At 32.7% G+C, this 27,160-nt stretch overlaps 1 protein-coding gene across 5 annotated transcripts in view; it reads left to right on the top strand.

Moving 5' to 3' along the window:
* The window catches only part of LOC115880243 (mitochondrial basic amino acids transporter), a 31,343-nt gene extending 5,130 nt beyond the window's left edge, over positions 1-26,213 (top strand). For 2 of the 5 annotated variants that reach the window (XM_030897413.1, XM_030897410.1), the window contains exons 2-6: positions 14,944-15,125; positions 15,327-15,494; positions 18,796-18,959; positions 23,012-23,222; positions 25,607-26,213. In XM_030897413.1, the coding sequence (XP_030753273.1) occupies positions 15,092-15,125; positions 15,327-15,494; positions 18,796-18,959; positions 23,012-23,222; positions 25,607-25,941 (912 nt within the window). In that variant the 5' untranslated portion in view covers positions 14,944-15,091 and the 3' untranslated portion in view covers positions 25,942-26,213. The other 3 variants (XM_030897412.1, XM_030897414.1, XM_030897411.1) reach the window with 3 other exon arrangements.
* The last annotated feature ends 947 nt before the right edge of the window (positions 26,214-27,160 follow it).

Here is a 27,160-nt window from a genome sequence, read left to right as displayed (position 1 = left end):
CCTTGTAACTTAACATAGTCTTTATATAGGCAATTATATCAATTGTAACTACATTACTTAATAGTAATCAGCCTTAACTTGAATAGCTTTTATTGGTTTAATATTATAAATAATCAACTTGTCATTAGAGATTACCAAAAAAAAGGTCGTGACTTATGTACCGGGTGACCAACTAAGAATGGACGCCGGCTGTATCTCAGAAACTACTTATCGTATAACTTTGGGAAAAAAATTCTAATGAGTAAATCGACCAAGATAAATCGCTGGAAATTATTTTCAAGTTCGAAAAATGTCCGCTAGGGGGCGTTTCTCTGATAGCCAATCAAAAAACAGAGTTTTTCTCAAAAATATGCACGTGAACAGGTATTTTAAATATTACTATTGTAATCATCGAGAAATTTGTAATTTTTTTGATATATAATGTTTTGCTCTATCTGATAAAATTTCACACTTTCGGACATTTTAATCTGAGAATTACCTACGTATAATTAACGAAGAAATTCGTAAAAATTATATGGATGGACGATAATGTTACATAAACACGTTTAAAAATTTATGACGTCATTTAAAAAAAAAACGCCTGAAATTCAGATGCATGAAAACTGAACTTAAACGTTTTGATATTTTGACGTAACCAATTTACCTCTTTTTGTTTCCTAGCCTACTATTATAATTTTTAGAGCATATAATCCTAAGCGGCACCCTAACATGATTTGTTCTCTTAATATCTCCGGTTAGAGAGAAGGTAGAAAGTTGCAGTTTGCGCTGATATTTTGGAAATTTTGTACTCTATTTAACTGTGTAAAGAAAAATATAGCCTCCTATTTAATTTTTTCATGTAAAAGCGCAATATCTGTTATGATGTCAAACAGCGCTCTCTAGCTACCACGAAAACAATTATGGAAACATAACTTATACTGGAGATCATTAAGGAAGAAAAGCTCTTTTAAACGAGCCCTAGTTTATTTAAATCGGCTAACCCAAACCTGAGTTATCCTTATTTTAATAAAAGCAAGTTTAACCTTCCCCCACCACTTTATTTTATGAGATAGAGTAAAATACTCTATATCAAAAAAATTACAAATTTCTTGATGATTACAATAGTAATATTTAAAATACCTGTTCACCTCCATATATTTGAGAAGAGCCCTGTTTTCTGATTGGCTATTCGAGAAACGCCCTCTAGGGGACATTTTTCAAACTTGAAAATAATTTTCAGCGATTTATCTTGGTCGATTTACTATTAGAATTTTTTTCCCAAAGTTATACGATAAGTAGTTTCTGAGATACAGCCGGCGTCCATTCTTAGTTGGCCACCCGGTACATTATGATACAAACCTGTATTCTTCTCTTGAGGTCTTTCTAAAATGATGTGTTATTTGGCACTGGAGATAATCATATTAAATTAAAAACAACAAACATATTCCTATATTGAAGTTCTTTCTCTATTATCTAACTCTTTTGTTATTTTCTTTGAATTATTTATTTTTATTTTTTCTCACTACATAAACCTACTTTTAGTTAGACTTGAAAAGTTTCTTTTATTATAACTAAAAATACTAGCAAACGAGATATAGCACTATATTTGATACCAATTAAATCTTTAGTTACGTAATCGAGGGCGCGATTTTTAAATTCATTGTTGCCAGCTATGGATATGTTCGGCGCTGGGCCAAGAACAGTTAACCTAATAGGACTGCTCATTCAGGCAAAAGTGTCCGCCAGGTGAATGCGAAAACTACTCGCATTGTAACGTCATTGTAGTCCTTGTCATGGTTATTAGTCCTTATCCGGCAACCAATAATACACACACGTGCATTATTGGTTGTCGAATGCAAAACGTTCATTATTTAGTTTATTTATTTAAACACCTTATATGTATGCAGTATAGAAAATTAACTGTATAAATCGTATTAAATACTCGGATAATGCATTTTTCAGAACAGCAGTTCCCAGCATCACCTTTTGCAAGCATTCTTTTTAGAGTACTTCCATATTTTGCTTTAAAATAATTAATAAACAAAATCGTGGGCACTTAGTAAGCACTTTGTCACAATCCACAACACAAAATGAACGTATTTATACACTCTATAGCTCTAAAAACTTTAAAGACACCTTTTTCACATTTAAAATTGACAAAATAATTAACTCAAAATTTCTCAGCTGTTATTTTTATAAGTTTACCATAGACAACTAATAATACACACTATCATGACAAGGCCAACAAGGCTTTGACAAGGACTACAGTGACGTCACAACTGTCAGCTGAAGCGCGGGAAGAGGCGAACGTACATCTTATGAGGATGAGCAATCCTATTAGTTTACCGTTCTTGGCGCTGGGCTGACTAATTGGAATTTCAATTTCCCGCTGGGGTTTCAGGTGGTAGTTGTGCTGTAAAAAATGTCAAGTTGCCACATTTATTTCTTGACATTGTCATTCGTTTTGACGTTTTAGTTTTGTATTACGAGTTTTTGGTTTAAATAAATAGAGTTGTGTAAAATCGCTTATTTCTGGGGTTTACTCAACCGGGTCTCACAATGCAAATTCACCTCAAATATCCATTTAGTTGGTCATTGGCAAGCAGGCTCTCATTGTACATGAAAATAACAAAACAAACATTTACTGATCTGGATAAAATTGATAGTTAAATAGTAAAACTCACCCGGGGGTACTCCGCCCCCTAGCCACTGGTATTCTGTTCAACATATCCCATTCCATATCTTCCATCTAATTCAAATATTATTCGGATCTATTGGTTGATCTTCAACAACTAGCTGATGTCACCTGAAATAAGTATAGGGGCTCTCCCCGTACGCAAATCTGCAGCTAAACAGATTCGCATCCCTAATAGTCAAAAAGACTCGCATCCTTAATAGTCATAAAGACTCGCATCCTAATAGTCAAAAGACTCGCATCCTTAATAGTCTTAAATACTCGCATCCTAATAAGCTTAAATACTCGCATCCTTAATAGTCTTAAATACTCGCAACCTAATAAGCTTAAAGACTCGCATCCTTAATAGTCTTAAATACTCACATCCTAATAAGCTTAAAGACTCGCATCCTTAATAGTTTTAAATACTCGCATCTTAATAAGCTTAAAGACACGCATCCTTAATAGTCAAAGACTCGTACCTTTAATAGTCAAAATACTCGTACCCTTAATAGTCAAAAGGACTCTCAACCTACTAAGGGACTCTTTGGACTACAAAGACTCGCAACCTCCAAATGTCAGCTCTGTGACAAAACACAACACAACACTACTTAACAGCCGGTCGTCTCGTCAGTCCCGTCTACTACTGACTGACCTACCGCGCGCCGGCAAGCTAAGCCTCCTCTTACATCACATTTTTACCTGATCACAAATATTTACGTCGCTTGCCAATGAATCATACTATTTTCTCTAATCGACTTTCAAATTAATAGAGTGTTCTAGCATTGCTAGATAAATAAATAGAGAGTTTCCGAATTGTAAAACCATTATTATAACCAACTTATTTTCCAAGTTTTACAGTTGTGATAATTTAAGCTTAAAAATGTTTGCTAGCAGACCTTGCAGTGAAACATTATTCTTTTTAGAACCTCTTTTAGTGCGAAGTTGTACAAGATAGCTTAATAGCCGTAAAAAACTCATCGCAACTTTATTAGAATATTTTGAACAGGAAAGCGGTAGTAATAGCCCTTTATGTCCCTTAGGTGCTGTTAAGAAGGTGAGTTTTGTTGATGTAAAAGAAAATATGTAAAGGTGGGCAACGATGTGCCGGCCAAGCTCAATCACGTGACTAAAAGTTTATTTGATATGAACTATATAATATGTATATCATATTTTTAATAAGTAGTTATTTTATATAATACAATTTTTAATTAAAAAATAATTTTGACAGTATATATTTATCTTTATTCTTTTTTTCTAATTTTACATAAGCTTAAATGATAAGCCCATTGATAGTTGTTCACGTTATACATATATGCTGACCACAGATTAACATTTATAAGGCGTATAAAGTTTACTTAAGATTTTCAATAATAATTAACACACTTAATTTTTAAAAAAATAAAAAAAATATATTTTAAATTAATGATTCGGCGATATATTTTGCATATCACCAGTTAGATTAATTGTGGTTCCTTTAACGCCATTCAAAGGTCACAAATATTGAACCTCTAATCTCTTTGTGTGACCTCTCTTTGATAAATTGACGGTATCTCTTACATTTTTCCAAGTTTTTCGTAAAGCGCGCTTTATTATAATAATGAGGTGAGAGACATGTAGTTTTGTACAATTCAAAATGGTTTTAATAAGGTTAGTATATTGATTTTAGTGATTTTTGAATATTGAAGGTATGGGTGTACAATATATTTTCTCTACTTTTTTACTCTAATCATGTCATCATCATCATGTTCAGCTTATTCCATCATTTCCAATTATGGTGTAGCCTCCATCACATACTTTCTTTGTAGTTGGGCCCATTGTTGTATATTGTAGGCTATGCGGGCCCAAGTTATCCCTGCTAATTTCCTAATATTATGGTCCTATCTCAGGTTTGGTCTTTTTCTATAGGTCTCTTAATTCTTCTTGAGTACCATGCTGTCATTTTTGTGGTCCATTGTTGTCCGTTCTTCTTGTCAAGTGTACATCTATTACCTGGGTGTATTGTCGTATCCACTCTATCTTTTGTGGACCTTTTTTGGTTATTCCCAGCATATATCATTCCATCGATCGTTGCAGTTTAGAGGTGGGAATTCTAGTTCCTTGGGAGGAACTAGTTCCTTAGTTCTAGTTCCTCCAGAATAGTTCCTTGAACTAGGTCTTTAGTTCACAATAGTTCCCGACTAACATTGACATCCCCCTTGCTTGCTAATGCGTTTCGTTGTCAGTCAGAACTATTCACAGTATGATCTGTATAATTTTTATAATGTACGGAGATATAACGAGACGTGTAATTGTGTATGTTAAAAACATATAGGTAAGTTTTATTGCAGATAAAAAAAATAAAAAAACTCAAATCAGAATTTAAAAAACTATATAATAAATCAATTGGAGCAAATATTACAAAAATTTTACGAAAAATTGCATTATTCCTCACTTAAAAATTCAGAATATCTACTTCGTTTTATAAGATATTTTTTAATTTTAGGGACCTAAATTGAAACATTCCCATAAAATATTTAAAAAACAAACTAAAAATCAAAAACAGTATCCACGACAATTTTCTGTGGTAATTACGCCGCGCCGGCTGTGGCAATAGACAAGGCCGGATCCATCGTCGTCGCCTTGTATTATATCTCGGATCTGCCGACTGAATAGATTCCCGTGAACTAGTCTTTTAATAGTTCCTCTATGTCCGAATCCGATAACATCTGGCTGGCACTCCCCACGCCTGCCTAGCATCAATCGCGCTGGCTGATCCATACGTAAACTAGTCTTTTATTTAGTTCTTCTAGTTCCTTTAGGTCCGGATCCGATAACATACGGCATATGGCTGGCATTCCCCACTCCTGCCTAGCATCGATCGCGCTGGCCTGATCCGTTCGTACGTAAACTAGTCTATTTATTTAGTTTAGTTCCTCTAGGTCCGGATCCGATAATGTACTGCTGGCACTCCCCACTCCTGCCTACCATTGGGCTACGCGCGCTAGCCGATCCGTCGCCGTCGCATATTATTCTATATCGGTCACAGTCTCGATCCCGGAATAGGCCCTGAGGAACTAGTTCTTTGAGAAACCAGGAACTAGTTCCTTTCATTCCGGGGTCGGAATAGTACATTGGAACTACACACCTCTATTGCAGTTTCCTTATAATGTCCAGTGACACATTAAGACATATTTGCGCTAATAAAAATTTGGTGCCCATACCCCCCCCCGAATTTTATTCTTAAACAATTTATTTATTGTTATTGAGGAGTAGCTACAAAAAGAATATTTAATTTTTCACTACTTATTTAGAATGAAAGTAAATATTTCAGTTAACGTCTCCTTTTTGCTGCCAGGGATAATCTGGACGGGGCCTACTTTGTTTACGCGAAATCCGAACCGCGGTCCTCGGCCATATCATGGTCAATGGCCTACCGACTTGGCAAGTGTCTATAAATCGATTCTTACTCACGAGATATCCGATCTCATCCGGCCTCGAACCGGCGGCAGCGTGAATGAGCAGTGTGTCTCAATAGATTTTACACTTTTGCCTTTATTGGACAACAGCACGATACAGAGTTTCGAACCGGTCACCCGTCCATCCACTAGTATCTCCTTACGTCGCTTAACTTCGGCGTTCTAATGGGAACCGGTGTTTCGACGTAGCTGGGCCGTTGCCCCTTATTTAGAATGCACTAATTTAATTCGTGTGGATTAGCTCAGTGGCGGACTAAGGATATTTCTGACCCGGGGCGGACTTTATGTGGAGCCCCGTAGCAACTTCACATTTAAAGTTTTGGCCCTGGCGAGACCGGGTGATGATGTAAACTTGACGGTCATTGGAGACGAAAAACTAATAAATAGTAATTCATTTTTCACTACTAATGGGCTAAAATTTATTTGTATTTATTAACTTCTAAAAAATAAAAGAATAAGTATTATCATTTCACTATTTAATTTACAAAGGAACTATTCACCCCCCATCTACGCAGAAAATTTAACTGAAATATGTTATCTGTGGTTTAATCCACTTTCCAAAAAAAAATACACTCACTATGGAACTTTAATTACTTCAGCTATCACCGCCTATGTGTTCCCAATCGATTAAAAAAAAGAGTATGTGAATAAGTAGTTTAGGAGTTATCGCGTAGGAAAGGTAAAAAACATGGCTATACATTTTTAACAGATTTTTGACATTTTCAAGGATAAAAAATTTCTGACCCCCCCAAAAAGTTAATTAGTAATTTCACATGCACAAAGCACCGATCATTTCATAAAGAGTTTATGTGGTTATACCTTCAAATTTTTTTTTCGAGAAGGAAGCGACTTTTTTCAGTGATTTTACTCTACTAGAAGAGGAGTTTTGCCAAACTGACTGCACAAAGACGCCGTGCTAGCGCGGCAGCGGTCTTTTTCGTTTGCGGTACTTTGTTGATAAATATCAAAGGATTATCGCGACAATGGCAATTTTTGATCAATTATTTATGTGTTTCTTTAAAGAAATACCCGCCAAAAATTTTGAATGTCCAGTTTGGTGTAGCAAAGCGCCTACAAACCAGGAATAATTATTTTGCCGTCGCCGTGGCGCCTATTTTTCTTCGGCGTCCTAGGCTATAGCCTAGTTAGCCTATTGGGTAATACGCCTCTGATAATGCCCGTTTTAAGTGTTCAGCTTTCGCATGTATAGGTCATGATTGGTAGTACATATTAATCAATAATTATTAGTCAAACTCACAGTCTTGTATAAAAAAAATATTTTAAATTTTTAATATTTAAAGAAAAGGGGCAATATTTTTCGGAAATCAAATCCCATCCTCAGGCCCAAAAGCTACAAATATTATAAAAAAACAATCAAAGGAAGTCAAACATATTTGTCAAACGAACAAAGTCAAGTAACAAAACGATAAAATACGGATACAAATCATAAAAAGTTATTTGTACAAGAAATGCTACAGAATGCCAAGCTGAACTTTATATCAAATAAATTGCAATTATAATGACAGCATTTATCAATATAAACTTTCTGAAATATCAAGAGAAATACTTAAAATGATTTCCGAAGGAAGGGAGGAAAATTCAGATTTAGGTAAGAGGAGCCATAGTATTTGTTCTAGTTAATGTGATAATGGGATTTAATTTCTAAGATGTATTTCAATTATTTAGATTTATAAATGTAAGTTAGAATTAAGTAAATCAGTTGTAATTATATTTTATCTTGTATAAGTTTGCATTTTATTTTAATTATCAATCTATACTTACACAAAAAAGTCACTCCGCCATTATACCTAATCAGAAACCAATGGATCATCAAGGATAAAAAGAATATTTCAACAAAATCCATTCAAAATGAATAATTTCCTTCATTCTAAGGAGTTCTTTAAAAAGTTTCAAAATACATTTTTCTGTAAAATAAAATAGGAAAAACTTATTCATCATTTTTAAAATTTACATGGGATTTCTTATGTCGAGGTCGGCGATACAATACACGGTATAGCCATTCTTCTTCTTCTTAGGTCGCCATCTCTCTTCCGAGGTTGGCGATCCAACTGGCTATAATGGTGCGTGAAACCGCACCTCTGAAAATTTCAGTCGATGTTCTTCCGAACCAACGACAGATCCTTAAGCCAGGAGTTTTGCCTTCTTCCCACTGATCTTCTACCCTCAATTTTGTACAATCTGAGCACATCGTATCGTTCACCCCTCATGATGTGACCGACGTACTGTAACTTCCTTTCCTTCACTGTTGATAGGAGCTCTTTATCTTTGTCCATCCGCCTGATCACCTCCTCATTTGTCACTCTATCCATCCAGGATATACGCAGCATACTACGATACAAGTACATCTCAAATACGTTAATGCGGTTTTCCAATGTCTGATTGAGTGTCCAACTCTCAGAGCCATAGAGAATTACAGGAAACATGTAGCAATGCAGCATACGTATGCGCAGTTCGAGGCTTAGAATCTCGGCTGGAGAAGAGGGTTTTCATGGAAGCAAAAGTACGTCTGGCCTGTTCGATCTTAGCCAAAATTTCAGTTTTGGGGTCGTAAGCGTCGTTAACGAGGGCTCCTAGATATTTTATGGGCGATACTTCTTCTACTACCTTGTTAATTCTGAGGAGACTGTTTCCCGGTGATTTGGAAAATACAACAAAACAAATTCAGTTTTGTTAACATTAATGTGGAATCCGTACTGCATACTATGTTCAACGATGCAGTCCATTATGTTCTAAAGGTGTAGAATGTTGCCAGCTAGTATGACCGTATCATCTGCAAAGCGAATATTGTTAATCAGGACACCATTGGTTTTGATACCATCCTCAACGCTCTCTAGTGCCTCAAGGAATACCGCGTCGGAGTAGATGTTAAAAGGGAGTGGGGATAATAAACGTATAGGCATTGGTTATGGAAATAATGGGGTAATTCAAATTGCTGTACTTTTCCTACTATAATCAAGTCTACTGATGCAATAAATACAATGCATTTTATTATCGTTGAGCTAAAAATAAAAAATCTCGATTTTTCTACTTTTTCGAAATTACTACAAAAGGGAAAAAAACATTATTTATAGAGTCAGTTATGAATATTATCACTTTCGCAAATTGTGTATCGGTTATAACTAGTTTGAAAGATCATGGGGTCATCACTCTATGCTAAACTGGTAAAATATGTTAAATAAAAAAAAAGAAAATGGCCGATTAAATATAAATAACAACACACATATTTAACAACAATTTAATAAATAACATATTTTGCGCGGTCAATTACAATAGATAAAAATTTGTCGACGTCATTTTAACAGAATGTTTTATAATATTTTAGTAAGATTTGCGAGAGGAATTACGAAATTTAATATATTAATATGCGTACTTAAATATGAACGCATTTTTATCAGTAGCACATTACAATAATTAATGCAGTTTGCCAATCATTGCCAAAATTACCAAAAACATTTTGGATTTGTTTTATACCGGGAGCGTCTCGAAAGTGGCTCACTCCTATAACTTTTTTATCTTTCCAGATAAAAAAAAACGAGATTTGGTATGTTAGTATATGACATAAATTAGGATTGATTGACGTATCAATTGTTTTCGGTCACTTCCTGTTTTACCGGAAATGACTACAATTATTGATTTTTAAATGGCGCATACTTAATATTTTTTTTTACTTTATTCTATAGAAAACGACACTCTGAATAGAATGAGCTATCATATGTCAAGTTTTGACATTTTCTTTTAAAAAATGGTACCCATTTTAAATTTCAATCTAGAGTGCTATGGCTATGTTGAAAACACTAATTTTTAATCAAGGTGTGTTGGAAAAATAGATATGATCGTCTAATTTTTTTCGTGTCTTGTCCTGGCCTATTAACAGGTACCCAAATCATATTTTTAGTGATTTCTCAATTTGAATAAAGTAAAAAATACCGAGGGTGTCATTTAAAAATCAAAAGTTGTAGTCATTTCCGGTGAAATAGGAAGTGACCGAAAACAATTGAATAGGTCAATCAGTCCTGATTTATGTCCTGTACTGACGTACCAAATCTCGTTGTTTTTTCTGCAAAAATAACAAAATTATAACGGTGAGCCAATTTTAAAAGAGACCTGGTAGAGGGAGTTCTATAATTTTTTGTACGCTTTGCGTATGTATATTATTAGGCCATTTCTAGGTGTAATTTCTTTTTAAAGTATTTTCCAATTTTTAACACTTTCTGTATAATTCTACTGTTACTACTGCCCTTGTAAACTACTGTCTGTCATACTAACTTATGAAAGGTTATGTTTTCATTTCTGTTGCAAATGCAAATTCCACATATCGTGCCTTTTACATGTTTTTTTTTTTTTATTTAGTAATTCTTTTTAAAACATCCAAGCACTCAAAAAAAGTAAATAAACAAATGTGGTATTGTCATATTGACGTTTGATGGTCGAAAACTGTCATATGATTTTACAATTTTGAGTTAGTTTATTATTGATTATATAGTCTGTCCAATGAGAAGATCCTTGACAGTGATAGATGTGTCTGTCATTTTAATTTCAAAGTAGTTTATTTTATTTTACAAAGAAATAAGTTGGTACAACTGGAAAGCATAGCAGGAAATTATTATATTTAAAATTTGACTGACAAGTGATTACTTCAAAATATTGTGGAAAAAACTGTATAAAACTGAAAAAATGTAATCGAGTTATTTAATTTAATAAAAAACGGTATGTGTTAATACAAAACAAACAAGAACAAGACACCACATACCAAAAAATATAAAAAGAACTATTTCTCACTTTCAAGCTTTATGAAGCTTCCCGCATTTATGATTATATTTATCAATATAACTTATGTACAAATAAAAATTTGTAATATTCCGCAGGAATAAATAAAACAACATAAATAAAACAAACTATTTTATTATTAATAACACTTATCAAATTTTATGGGTACCTTAAAGATTGATTAATTAACTTTAATCTTAATTTTTTAAACCAGTACCTTTGGCATTATTTTTCTTGTGCAGTACTAAAATCCATTATTTACGTATCGTGTGATGTCGATATTTTACAGCTACTCCAGTTTTTAGTATGTGTTTAGTATGGTCCTTCTACCATATTCGAGATGCACTTATCTACGACGAGATGGTATACGAACTTTAATTATAGTAACTTTATTGGTGTATAAGACTTTTTGCCTGGGCAGCGAGTATTAACCATAAACTGTGCTCTGGGTCTGGGTCTACAGTTAATTTTCACTCGATTTTTCCTTCACTTGACTTCAAAAGACACAAAACACACGTCATAACACGAATCAAAATGCATCATCTTCAAAAATGCAGGGTATTTGACAAAACTGACAAAAGTTGACACAAAATTATAACCTCTAATTTGGCAAGACTTTGACAAACGTCAAAACTAAAGGCGAGTTCATACGCATCGGCGTCCGTTTGTCGTTCATCGTTCCGTCAAACCAATAAAATTGAAATACGATCTGTCATTTTTGAAATAAACCAATAAAACTGGTTAAAAACAACAAGAGACGACGCATGACGGATTTATATTTAAACCCATCCATAGTTAACTTAAAAATTATTAGAAACTTTTTTTAGTAAAATAAATAGATTGGTATGGGACGTCATCTGCTTTTTTTCTGTCATCGTCTGTCGAAATCTTACCTGAGAAAAAAAACAGAGTATACACAAACAAATAAATAAGATAAACTCACCGGCAAAAAAAACCGGCCACTAAAAACTAGTCCCAATTTCAAAGTTGGATTTCTTGCGAACCACTCATTAGATTTTGATGATTTTCTTTTTATAGTATAAATTAATTCCTTCTTAATGGATGCTACGTCAGAAATTTTTATTCCGAATTTATTTTGAACATATACAGGGCACAACAATCAGACGAAGTTTTTTGCCCGAACTTTGTAACACCCTGTAGGGTGCAGCAGCTGTAGTAGCTATTACTAAATCAAATCAGATTGTAGCCTTATCTTTTGTGAGCATTTTGTTTTTTTTAATCACGACATTATCTCTCTTTTTAGTAGAGATACGCTGCTTTAAAACGAACGTCTCGGAAAAATGCTTCGCAGGCAGAAAGTTTTATGTTCAAGGCGACATAGACGAAAACGGATTTATGAGTATTTGCAATATGACAACAACGGTTGTCAAATTAAAAAATGCCATTATCTGTGACGGATGTTGCTCGCATTTTGGCTTTAATTGAGGATGGCCGAAGTCAACGTAATGTGTCCGATACCCTGGGCATAGTGGGTATACCTCGAACAACAGTCCAGGATCCCTGGAATCGGTATATGGAAACAAAAAATTTCACCAGGCGAGTGGGTTCCGGAAGAAAACGGAAGACAAATGCAATTGACGACCGCTTTATTGTCCTGAATACTTTAAGAAATCGTAGAATTACAGCGTTTCAGAATCAACATCTGCCACAAGCCGTGCGTAGAACTCAAGTCAGTGAGAGAACAATCCAACGAAGACAAACAGAAAACAGCTTGTCTGCAAGGAGGCCTGTCACAGGACCCCAGCTATTTCCAAGACATCGTCGAGCACGTCTTCAGTTTGCGCGTTTACATGTGAATTGGTTTGGTCGCGGTTTTGCCTGCAAAGCAGTTTTCCAAGACGTTCGTTTTAAAGCAGCGTATCTCCAATATGAACAGAGATAATGTCGTGATTAAAAAAACAAAATGCTCACAAAAGATGAGGCTACAATGTGATTTGATTTAGCAATAGCTACTACCGCTGCTGCATCCTACCGGGTGTCACAAATTTCGAGCAAAAAACTTCGTCTTATTGTTGTGCCCGGTATATGCTCAAAATAAATTAGCAATAAAAATTTCTGCCGTAGCATCCCTTAAGAAGGAATTAATTTACAATTTAAAAATAATCATCAAAATCTAATGAGTGGTTTGCGAGAAATCCAACTCTGAAATTGGGACTAGTTTTTAGTGGCCGGTATTTTTTGCCGGTGAGTGTATATCAATAATTTTCTAATTAAATAAGAATAAATATGTAGCAAAAAATATTCAAAATTTAATGAAATATGATGGCCATTATGTAATCGCAAAACAATTTCCGATGCACGTGATCAACTTTGAGTGACAAGCGATGGCGACAGCGCTGCCAGATTGTGATGGATTTATGAGATGAATCTTAATTTAAAAGTGACAAACAATATATTTATTATATAATTTTTAGATCTTCACGTTTTATTTTTAATTTAATAACTAATATTTTAGTAATTAATTGATTTATTTGTTTTACAGCCTATTTTACTTATTATATATTGGCAAAAACTAGTCCATTATGAAGATTATTCTAAGCGTTATTATGGGGTTATTTATTTATTGATCTACATCTTCCAACGCCTAAGTGGTGATAAACATTAGTAAACTAATCACAAAAGTTAATAAAAACTAACGTAGAAATAGCTTTGAAAGTGATGTAATGTGCTTATCAATCAAACTACTTCTTTGACTGCAGTCAAGGGTAATAAAGGACTTTTATTGTCACGTTCTTGTTAAAAATAGTTGATCAGCGAAGCTTCAAGCCGTTTGCTTTGACTGTTTAAATGCTTCGGCATATTTTCAACATACAATTTCAAGAAATGCAATATAAAAACTCGAAAATATAGTTCTTAAAAGAACTGTTTGTGCTTTTAAAGTACAATTTAAAAAAAACTATGAAAATAGGCAAAAAACGAGAATTACTCACAAAGATTCAACAACAACACGTTATTATACAAAATTATGACTGACATTAGGATAATTGTCAAATAATAAGTGACAACCTTGCTGAAAATGGCACAATGTGGCCAACATAGCGATAATAAAATTCGGTTTAAACTAATTTTTGCAGCTTTAATCTAAATAAAATATCCGTTAGAATCATTTGCTCTATCAAATCAAATGAAGAGCTGCTTGGCATCTTAAATTATACAACAAATTTAAACATTTTTGCCAAAATTTCATTTAGTCAGGTTCATAGACTTTAGTGTCAATATTGATATGATTGATGACGTGCATCGGAAAATGTTTTGCGATTACAATACTTATAGATTAAGTGTTAAGTTTCATTAAAATCTACGGATTCAAGACATCAAAATTAGTGGAATAAATTAGTGTTTCAGCAGATGTTTGTTCCTCTAATTTCAATGCAAGCATACAAAACGTCAATATTAATGGTAGTAGTTTACTTTTCAGTTAGTAGAAAAGTTTAAACTTTTAACTTTTTTCACTGATTATACTTCAAAATTTGCTAGTAATATCATTTTGGCCTTTGATTATCATCCATCAAGAAAAAATGTAGTTATTATTTATTAGAAAAACGGTTGATTGTTTCTTAAGCTAATTACTGCCTTTCTCTATGGATAAAACTGACTATCGCAATCTGTTTCTAGGATATTCTATTAATTTTAATTGTGTTTTTATAAATTGCGAATTATCGTAAACTCTTAATTATAAAGTATAATTGATACCACTAATGTCGAGGTTCTAAATGAAGCTTTAGAATACGCTTTAGCTAAACTTTGCACTTTGACCATTATTCCAGTATTCAGTTATGAATATGTAATATATTATTATTATTGTTATATACGATCTTCATTAATAATATTTTTTCATAAATAAGTGTCAATCTAGGTAATATGTTTCTGTTTACGTCCGATTTGTATATCTTTTGTACCTTTGTTTTGTATAAAAAGAATTGTCTGTATATTGTGTCTGAACGTATATAAATATATCATTTGTCTGAGTTGCAGATTCTACATATCTAGAGATTACTAACTTTAACAAAATTTTTGTTTCAGAATTTTTCTATTTGGTACATGGATTCTATATTAGTGCCCCACAGTCTACACAAAGGATATAAAGGAATCTGCTTTATTAAGAGATTTACTTCGTTCATTCTAAAAGTAATCACATTCGTCGACGTTTATCACATTGAAAGTCCAGGAAATGGCTCTTGATTTCTTTGCTGGATGTGTTGGAGGTAAATATCAATAGAGTCAAATAATGTTGTTAATGTTGCTTTTGAACTGAGCACGGCAGCGTTGCTAATAGTGAAAAATATTTCTCAATTTAAAGCATTTTCGTAACAATACATTTTTTTTTTTAATTTTAAATAATCTACGAGGCTCTAAGGTACAGCTTGATAGTATTGTATTTTTAAAATAAACATTGTTTGGTTTAGGTTGTGCTGGCGTTATCGTTGGCCATCCCTTGGACACGGTAAAAGTTTCTCTCCAAACACAAGATGTGAAAAATCCGAAATATAAAAGCACATTCCACTGTCTTCAGACTATATTTGTAAAAGATGGAATTAGAGGAATATATCGAGGAATGTCGAGCCCATTACTAGGTTAGTATGTCATTATATTCTGCATTACTTTCCTGTACACTGTACAGGGTGAGTCAACGATAGAGTAAAGTCCATTATCTCATTTGTTTCGAGGTTTACAAAAAAAAATTAAATATAAAAGTTATAGGGAAGGTTAAGATACACATTTTAAAATTATTATAGAGTATACAAGGTGCTTCAAAAAAGTTTGGCGGATATAACATATGTTTTTTTAAATGCAACACCCTAATTTTTATTTCATTTTTAGATTCTGCGTAAAAGTCCATAACTTTTTTATATATAATGTTATATACCTAAAATTACTCGTTTTTGTAATATTTCAATTTGTTTAAATAAATGTTAAATTGCAGTGTGGTAAAAAATTGTCAGTGGTGCCATTGTTTCTGAAGTTGGAGAACCAAAATTTGGTAGGCGAGTTTTATAGAGATGAAAAAAAGATATATGTAAAGATATTTTAGTTAAATGATACAGGGTGTTCAAAATATATTTATGAATTTCAACTATTTAAAATTAAAAAATCTCAAATTTTTTAAATGGTACACCCTATACATTATCATTTTTTCTGTTAGATTTTACAAAACTCTTCAACTTTTATTAAGTATGTCATATACCTATTTTTAATAGTTTGTGATTTATTCCAATTTTTTCTATTCCTACCCATATTTTTAATACATTTACGCTATAAAATCATAGTTGCCATGACAAAACAATACTATTTATTACTTATCTTTAACAAGTAGCTTAATAATTAGTTGCAATTGCTGGTATTAGTTAAGATTAATTCACTTTACTCAAATAAACTAAAATCGCGGTCCTGAATTTCTTGGTGTATTTCTATATTATGAAAGATGACACTTGGATTTTCCGTCGGGGCGAATAGCTACAGATTAGAGTAATACTACATTATCTATTTGTTGAAGACTACTGATATAGGAATTTTCTTCGACATATAGTAAAGTTTTTTCTCGTAGTAATTCTGGTTTATAATTCATTTCGTAAAGCCAATATTACTACTGCCGTGAAACCGCCCCATTACACACTGAATATGATAATCTACATCTATTCTTATAGTACTTAGCAAAGTACTATATAATATATAGTAATGAACCAAAAAATATGTTTTTCTTGGCTTGTTCGTGTATATCAATCACAGTGACTAATTCATTTCAGGAAAATCTGTAACTATTATCTGTACCATTTATACTTATTACAAGAAACTAAACGAAAATTCAAATTTTGTTCTTAACTTGCTTAACAGACATGAAATTTTGATAATTATTACTTTTTGTCATGGTAACTATGATGTTATAGCGTAATTGTATTAAAAATATGGGTAAAAATAGAAAAAATTGGGATAAATCGCAAACTATTAAAAATAGGTATATGACATACTTCATAAAAGTTGAAGAGTTTTGTAAAATCTATCAGAAAAAATGATAATATATAGGGTGTACCATTTAAAAAATTTGAAATTTCTTAATTTTAAGTAGTTTAAATTCATAAATATATTTTGAACACCCTGTAACATCTAACTAAATATCTTTTCATAGGTCTTTTTCTATATGTCTATAAAATTCTCCAACCAAATTTTAGTTTTCCAATTTCAGAAACAATGACATCACTGACAATTTTTTATCACACTGCAATTTAACATTTGTTTAAACAAATTTAAATATTACAAAAACTATTAATTTTAGGTATATAACATTATATATAAAAAAGTTATGAAATTTGACGCAGAATCTAAAAATAATATAAAAAATAGGGTATTGTATCTAAAAAAACATATGTTATATTCGCCACACTTTTTTGAAGCACCCTGTATATTCTATAATAATTTTAAAATGTGTATCTTAACCGTCCCTATAACTATTATATTTAATATTTTTTTGTAAACCTAGAAACAAATGAGATAATGGACTTTACTCTATCGTTGACTCACCCTGTACAGCGTATCCCGAATACGAGCCTCATCATTGGGATCTCAGAAACTGGAAGAGATACGAAGTAAGTGAAATGGAGGCAATCAAATCAAAAGAGGCAATAAAAAAAAGGCTGATCAAATTGTCAATAAAATCAATCCACCTTAAAAGTTTAAAAATTAAAGAAAAGAATATTCGCGATTTCATTTTTACTTCCTCACTCTATTTAAATATCTATTGCTACTTTTTTTGTTCTACAATATGGTGTTATCAGATTTTCAAAAGGGCGTTTCATTTTTAAGCGGCTTTTATTACTTTTATTACTATTAAGGATTTTAAGATTTTTTAATACCCCAAAACCAATTATATATCGCATTTATCGAATAAAAAGTATTTAAAAAAAATTGATGATGGCAGCTCAAAGAGAAAACGTCGGTTTGAAAAAAAAAATATCTGATAAAACCATTTTGTGGAACAAAAAAAGTAACAATGGGAATGTAAAAAAAAATGATTTAGTTATATTTATTCAAATAGAGACAAAATAAATAAAATCGCGAATATTCTTTTTTTTTCATAATTATAATCTTTGGTTGCCTTTTTGGGTGGAATTTTGATCAGTATCAAATTGCGCAACTTTGCTTCTATTTAACCGACCTCATATCTCTTCTACGCTTTGTTTCTACATCCTTGGAAACTTGGCGCTGCGTGTTGTTCATTTTCAGCTATTACTAAGACGATGTTTGTCTTTTTTTATTCATGCACATTAGACAAGGAAGCACAATCTTTTTCCGTAATGATTATCATCACAATATCAAAAATACAAAATAATCGTCTGATCTGGGAAATAGAATTCACTTATTTTTACGATGAAAAATGTCCGTTTCATTGATAAACATGGACAAGAAAGAGAGTGGAAAGTGGCAATTTGTCTCGAAACAGCCAAGGGCCGGCAAACAGACCGTAGTTTCCGAGGTCTTGATAATGAGAGTGAAATTTGAGACACCCTGTAAATAGAAATATACTTAAAATTTGTTTACTGCAAACTAAACGGCAATTCTAAAGAACAATATTAAATAACTACGTAAAAATAATGAATATCTAGTTTTGACTAGTTTATTACTTATAGATTATTATTACTTATAGATTCTATGAGGTTGAATTTTTTTCTAAAATTTTGAACAGTGGTTTCATGGTAATTAGGTGTATTAATTATAATATTTTAATAATAATAATTGTTAATAATACGCCAATTTCAATAGTCCAACTGCTTCCAAAAAATTAGTTTTTTTTTAAATATTTGAAATTAAGAATACATAAATTACTAAGTCCTAATATAAAATCAAATACAAATACTTTAAATAGGTAATGTTTTCATCTAGGTGTTGCTGGCATTAATGCAATAGTCTTTGGCATTTACGGCAATACACAAAGATGTATGAAAGACCCAGATTCGCTGACAACCCACATGATAGCAGGTGGAATAGCTGGGTTTGTTCAAAGTTTTATTTGCAGTCCTATGGAATTGGCAAAATCTAGATTGCAGGTAAAGTTAACATTTATAAATTCAAAAAGGGTCAATATTATGTAATAAATAAAAAAAATAAAGAAGTCAAAGTCTGATTTATACCGGGTGTTTTTAAAAAGTGGTTTACTCCCTCTACTTCAGATACATTATTTATTGACGTATTCAATTATTTTCGGTTCAGCACGATAAAATTAATCACTTCCTATTTCACCGGAAATTATTACAACTTCAGATTTTTAAATGTTACTCTCGGTATTTTTATTTGATAGAAAATGACATTCTGAATAGAATGAGATATCATATGTCAACTTTTGACATTTTAGCTTATCAAATATGTAATTATAGTATTTAAATTATCAATCTAGAGTGCAACGGTTTTGTTCATAACAACAGTTTGACTTGAAATATCAAGTACGTGATACGAAATGATTGGTCAAAATAATTTTTTGAAATATGGTAATGAGGCACTCTTGTTCCATTTGAAAAGTTGAGTTATGATTTCAAATACGATTCGGGCATCTTAACAGACCAGGAATAGTCACGAAAAACACTAGATAGGCTCTTTGATTTGAAGAATTAGTGGTTGTAAAGCTTCATTCTCGCAATTAGTGGAATAAATTAGTGGTTTCAATTACACTTTATACTTTCTAGTTTACAATAATTCTCAATGTCTAAAAAACACAACTAAAACTAATAGAACATCCCAGGAACAGCTTTGCCGTAGTCAGTCGTATCCATAGAGAAAGTCAAATATTTAGCTTATAAAACAATAAACTTTTGATTTCTAACCACAATTTCTCTTGACGGATGATAATCAGAGGTGCTTGCATTGCTTCCGTTACCGTTCCGTTCCAGGATTTTCTAGATCTACCTCTCTTTCTTCTGCCCTGGGGAGCCCATTGAAAAACTTTTTTTGGCCACCTGTACCTCGGCATACGCAGAACATGTTCAAACCATTTTAAGCTGGATTTTTCGATTCGATCTAGTACTGTTTCCTCCGATGCCTTCATGATACGCCTGACCTCGATGTTTGTCTTTTTTCCATCCTAAATATACCTGCACGGTACCACACAAATGGTCTACCTTCTTCTAAGGTAGATTATTTCAACAACTTGAATTTTGCGCTTCGCGTCTGCACTCAGAGTCCATAGCTCTGAATCATAACAAAGAACTGACTCCACCAATGTTTTTCCAAGTCTCTTTTTAGTTGTTGCAGACAAGTTTAGGTCCCACCAGAGGCTATTAAGACATCCAATAATTTGTTTGCTCTTCTGAATTCGGGTTTGTATTTAAGAATACATTTTAGAAAAATGGATAAGCTCCAAGAAAATCATAACACTGGGATACCAATGGAATCAATGAATACAGTACAATATAACTTTAACAGCTTTAATGATGACAGTACTGTGTTTTTGTATCAAAGACGACTCGATAGTAAGCTCTTGGATCCTGAGAAATGCACATTTAATGAAATCTACGAGAACATTAAAAGTAGTCTAATTGCCGCTACCAAAGAGGCAATAGGAACAAAAGAATACTCTACCAACAAGAAATACTGGTGGAACGATGAGATGGAGTCTTATGTCCAAGAAAAAAAACAAAAATATCTGAAATGGCTATCTACTAAAACAGAACGCGATCTTGAAGAATACAAGAATTCAAAAAGGCAACTAAGGACACATATTAACAGAGCTAAGAACAAAGCATGGGATATAAAGTGTGAGCAAATTAATAACTACATAGGTGGAAGAAAATGCTCAGAAATATGGAAATTTATTTCAAATGGTAAGAACCCAGGAAAAAACAAGGCTAATATACACTTAATTAAACCTGAACAATGGTTCGAACATTATAGGGGCCTCCTTCAGGAATCTAGACAAGAGTACTTAATTGATTCACCAAGAAACATCGACGTACAGGGAGAAGTAGTTGAAATATCGGAAGAAACAATAAGAATGGCTGCCAAGAACTTAAAATCAGGCAAAGCAAGCGGCCCAGAAGGAATATACTCCGAAATGTTGAAAAATGGTACGCAGAAACTATTTAGAAGCTTGGCATTAATTTTCAATATTTGCTTAAACGGACATCCCGTTCCAGAAGACTGGAAGCTGGCTTATATATCTTCGATCTATAAAAAAGGCAATAAGCTGGACTGCAGTAACTACAGTGGTATATCAGTGACGAGCACAATGAGCAGGTTATATGGTAGAATTTTACGTGATCTCATAGAAGATTATAGAGAAAAGGAGGAAGAAGAACAGAATGGTTTTAGAGCAGGAAGGTCGTGTACAGATAACGTGTTTTGTTTAAAACAAGTTATAGAAAAAAAATCGGCAAGAAACTTGGACACACATATAACATTTGTTGACTTACGGAAAGCGTACGACACTGTCCCAATATCAAGACTATGGAGGGTACTAGAACAATCTACGATCAACCATACTTATATAACAGCTCTTAAGGAACTCTATAAGGACGCAAAATCAAAAATAAAGGTAGGAAAAGAGCTTACAGAAACATTTATAACCGACAAAGGCTTGCGTCAAGGTTGTTGCATCTCCCCTACTCTCTTTAAAATATACGTTGCAGTCGCTTTAAAAATTGGAAAAGAAAAATCCGTGGTATAAGCATAGAGACTTGCCTTTAGCTGTGTATTTTTTCTAATTTCGAAAAATCGAAAGTAGAGAAAAAATTAAAAAAAAAAATAAAAAGTAAAAAGAAAATTGTTTTCCTTGTCGTAAAGGGGGGAACCAAGCTCCACTCCCACAACCGGTTTCTGGGCCTACCCTTCATCAGGTGGGCTGACCAGCGGCTGGTTCTCACCGATACGGCAAGCAAAACTTCTTCTATATCAACAGACGATGTCGTAAAGTGTCGGTGAGATATTAGTGCATCTCCCGTCAAAAGATGGTAAAGAGCGTTTTTCGGCCCGCTCAAATATATGAAATGAACAAAATTCTTACAGCTTTAGTGTATATTTATTATTATCAACGCGAAAAAAATAATCGGATGTCTATATGGAATCTTATGGAGCAAATCAATAACAAAGCGAAGAAAATTCAATATATATGAAACCATGATAAAGAGCAACCTCCTGTATGGAACAGAAACATGGAGAATAACTGAGAGATACAAGAAGAGGATAGAGGCCGTAGAAATGTCATTCGAAGATCAATGGGAATTTCAAGACAACAACGAATAAGAAATAATACTATAAAACAACAAATGGGTATAGAAGGTACGATAACACAGGATATAGAGAAAAAGCAGCTGATCTGGTACGGACATGTAGAGCGAATGAAGGACACTAGATGGCCCAAGAAAATAATCAATTGACAACCAAAGGGCAGAAGAAAACAGGGAAGACCAAAACTGGAATGGCAAAAAAGCGTACACAAAGCGATGAGTGAAAGAAACCTGTCAAGAGAGGATTGTACGAATAGAACAGGCTGGAAATTGGGTATCGGACAACGTAGAAAAACGTTCTAAACCGACTAATAATATTTCTTCTTTGTCCAAACCCTCGTTGTTGATAGTAGCACCCAGGTATTTAATTTTGTCTACTTGTTGAATCTGGACGTTATCATTAATAAAGACTTCAAAACAACTTAATTACTCAAAAAACCCTAAACACGCCTCGGAATTCTACGCTAATTGTAACCATTAATTTATTCAACTAATTGCGATGTTCTAAATAAAGCTTAATACAGAACACATCCATTCTAGATTTAAATTATTTAAAACACAATTTTTTATAAACTCAAATGTCAAACAGAACATATGTCAAAAGTTGATACACGATATGGCATTCTATTCAGAACGTCATCTTCTGTGAATAAAGTAAACAAAAATACCGAGAGTACCATTTAAAAATGAAAAACTTGTATCTAGTGATTTCCGTTGAAACAGGGAGCGACAGAAACTAATTGAATACGTCAATCAATCCTCATCTGAAAAAATTAAAAATTATAGGCGTAAACAACTTTTAAAAAACACCCGGTATTTACTTTTAGTTTACATTACTCATTATAATGATACCTATAAACAGAATAATTTATTTTGTTTTGTAGGTAGGGGATAAGTGTAAAGATCCCTTAGACTGCCTGAAGAAAATCTACCGCAACGAAGGCGTTAAAGGCTTATTTAGAGGACTCAACCTAACAATTTTAAGAGAAGTTCCAGCATTTGCAACTTACTTCGTTTCATACGAAATGCTGACAAGAAGAGACGATAATTTGCCCATCTCTACATTGACCATGTTAACTGCTGGCGGATTGGCCGGTAAGATAAATTAGTTGTGATAAATATAAACAAACATGGAAAAGTTTATTGTTAGTAACAATTGTAATCTACAGGTCAATGGAAAATTAATACTAAAATACAGTTATTGTTTAAAGAAAACAATTTAAGAAACACAACAAAATATTTAGTTATTCATTGCGGGAGGTCTTTGAGTTTTCTTCTTATCAATGAATGGGAGATCGTTGACCCAGTAATTTGGAAAATCGTGATTAAAATTATTAAATAATGTTAATTCAATAACCTCTTCGAGCTTTTATTTTTGGAACTAAATTTATAAAGTAAATATTTATTTTACAATTAAAACAAACAATTCAAATTTACTTTATGTTGTTTATCTAGTTTAAAAGATCATTCTTTATATCGAGCATGAAATAAATCAATGATTTATTGAAATAGCGAAACACTATAGAAACACTGTATAACTCATAAAGATCTAAAGAAAGATATGTTTTTAAAGAATACCAAGTGTAAATATTCATAGAAAAATTACAAAATAGGATAATTAAATAAGTAGAAAAAGTGTTATGATGTATCTTAAGGTGTCATTACACGGCGTGTGGCTTGCCGATCCACGCGCCTGGCGCGCGAATCGCCGAGCCAGGACGCGCCAATGCGTTTTTTCGCACTTGCGATCAGGGTTCGGAAAACTACATGTTACTTTTAAAAACTACATAAACTACATTACATGTAGTTAATGTAGTTTATGTAGAGGGTGTAGTTTATGTAACCTATGTATGTAACTTTCAAATGTCAAAGGTTTGAGATGAGGCTATAATAAGTTGAAGCTTTAAAAACACATAATGTATTTAAGAAAACAGAAGAAATATGGCTTTAAATATAATATTTACATCATATTATCTCTATTACACCTCATACAAAGGAAAATTATTCATAATATCAATACGTAGTTTTCATGTAGTTAATGAACGGGAATAGACGTAGTTTTTGAAGAAAAACTACACGTAGTTAATCAGGTAAATTACGTCTTAATTAACTACTTCCGAACCCTGCTTGCGATCTCACGGCCGACCGAGAGACAGAAACAAAAAATACATTATATAACTTTTTAACATAGACTATCGGTTTAAATTGGGTTTAAATTCATACAATGAAATAATTTATTCCGCAACTTCAGTGCAGTTTATTAAGATAACAAGATGGAAAGCAAAATCATCATCTGGTTAAATTAAATAAGATAATAATACTTTTTTTAACTATGGTTATTTATGTTCAAAAGTTAAATAATATTTTTTTGCCTTGTTTATGAAAATATAATTTTAGAGTATATCATATTTTCAGAAAGCCCATAACAAGGTAAATAATATAAACAAATAATATACTGGGTGTCTCATTTAAAAAACAGAAGTCAGATTTCGAAAATGAGAACCATCAGCGAAACTAGTTAACATCACTGGATTCTACGTAAAAAACTAAACGAGACTGACTTTTCACCTATTCGATAAGTTATAAGATAACCGATATACGATGAAATCGAAAAATGCAACATTTTAAAATTCGTTCTGTATTTTAGGAACTAAAAAGACTAGAACAACTGTTCTTCTTTTTTAATTCTTTGATTAATTAATTTTTTAATTTGTTCATGGTGCAATTGATACTCAACTTTTGATGTAATCTCGGGCAGCCGTTCTGTATTTCATTTCTATTTTTATGTGCATTATTTCTGGGGTTCCAAGTTATTTGTTCTTTTTCATATAGGGGTAAAAACTCAGATATAGTCTCGTTCGACCAAGACATGTTGTCTCGAAATATGTAAAATATCAATTATTCTTATAAATATATATTATTCTATAAATCAGTTCATTTGTGATTGAACTAATCGCACTGAGGGGTAAATTGGTACCTATAATATATTGTTATAATCATCGGCAATTACCACCGCTCAAATTACCGCCAATAAATTAGTATAGCTATACAAATTTTAAATAGCATAATTGCACAAAACTTTATGAATTACTATTTCTATAGCTGCTGTAAAATTTAGAAGTATAAATGAAGTATTAAATACAATTATTACACATACATAAATCACCTCAGCAAAATGTAAATGTATATAGTGCTTCTCACCCGGGTATTTGTATGTAACTTATATTATTATACTTAGAACTAATAAACTATATCTATCTATACGAGTATATCCTTTATACAGCATTTAGTTAATAATTTTAAACAATAACATGGTAGATTATATTGGTATACCCTGTATTTATCAGTAATTTTTATACCTAATTAATATGCTTCCGCGTCGTATGAGAGGCGCCACCCTGTATATATGAACTTATTTGCGAATTTAAATCACTTGCCAATGCAATACAATATTTTACAAAGTCTCAATTTTATTACAGGTGTCATTTCGTGGGCATTAGTTTATCCAGTCGACGTCCTCAAATCCAGGTACCAAATTGACGGTATCAAGAGCACGAAATACACAAGTTCCTACAATTGTCTAGTACAAAGCATCAAAGGAGAAGGCATCGGATGCCTGTTCGCAGGATTAACTCCAACGTTAATAAGGGCATTTCCGGTGAACGCAGTGACGTTCACAGTCGTAACCTGGACAATGAAGTTACTAAACGACGTCAACTTGCTGGACAAAATCAAAGACACCGAATACTCTGTCGGAAAATACACCGACGCCATGTTCTACAACGCTGAACACGCCGCCTGTATGACATTATGACGTATGTTTTAGCATAAGCATGCTTATTGACAGTACAAATCAGCTGTGTATGCTTATTGAGATGATATTTAGTTGGTTTCAGGAGTTTTTTAGAACACATCACCAATTTTTCTGCATTTTTCTCTCATTTCTCTGTTTGTACAAATATGTATATACAAAATCTAATAGATTTAAAACGAATGCTTTAACGTTTCAAACCTAATATACATAAACCCTTCATATCAAGCTTTGAAAAGTGTCCTAAGATATCATGTGTATTTATTTTTCTTAATATAGTTGTTTTATAAATTAATTTTGTTTTATTGCTCACACACCTCCACATTATTTTTTTTTTACTTTATTCAACAGAAAATGACACACTGAATATAATGACATATCATATATCAACTTTTGACATTTTCGCTTGACATTTTTGCTAGGGTGCCATGGCTGTGTTAAAAACACTAATTAGCCGACCATACCAACAGGTATGGTAGGCTATTAAAATCGGCAAAAAAAAGTTTTTTTTAATTTCACTAAAAATGAGTTATTTGTATCATAAATGACCTAAATACAAAATATTTTCATGGTGTCTGTCTGTCTGTCTGTAACACGATAACTCAAAAACCGCTAAACCGATTTTAACCATGATACAAAGAATACAAGGTATGATATTGCGCAGGTTGGTCACTACGTCACAGGTGATAAACGGCACCATTAGTCGGCAAGTTTCGCGCGTCAATTTCAAATTGTCAAACAGATGACACAATTAGCTTTTTCGTTTTCCTGTCATTACCGATTCTGAACCGTCCTAGAACTCTGCAGCGCATGCGCAAATGAAATAATGTCTTCATATTTCCTTCTGCGCATACGCATCACAGATCTAGGACGGTTCAGAATCGGTAATAACAGGAAAACGAAAAAAGCTAAAGCCGGAGTCTCATGCATCCGAAATCCGATGGTACGACATCCGAAATTTGAAGTTATCGTGTGAAATAAAAAAAACCTGTCACATATATCCGAAAGTTCGTTCCGAAATTTGACAGTTTTGACATTTTTCTGCTGCATTGAATAGAGATTCATGTCATGTTTTATTGGAGAAACACTTATAAAAATAACTTCCTCGCCAAATATCCCGAAATTGCCCACTTCCCATTAAACTTGTTTTTAAAAACCAATGTTTTCAAAAAAAGTGAGGTTAAAAAACACACGATATCGTACAAAAGTTAAACAATATTTA

This window comes from Sitophilus oryzae, unplaced genomic scaffold (genome assembly GCF_002938485.1).
Source record: "Sitophilus oryzae breed Bouriz unplaced genomic scaffold, Soryzae_2.0 scaffold_1620_pilon_pilon, whole genome shotgun sequence".
In the NCBI taxonomy this organism is placed as follows: Eukaryota; Metazoa; Arthropoda; class Insecta; order Coleoptera; family Curculionidae; genus Sitophilus; species Sitophilus oryzae.
The sequence above is the reverse complement of the archived record's forward strand: the minus strand, read 5'-3'. Positions and strand labels throughout refer to the sequence as shown.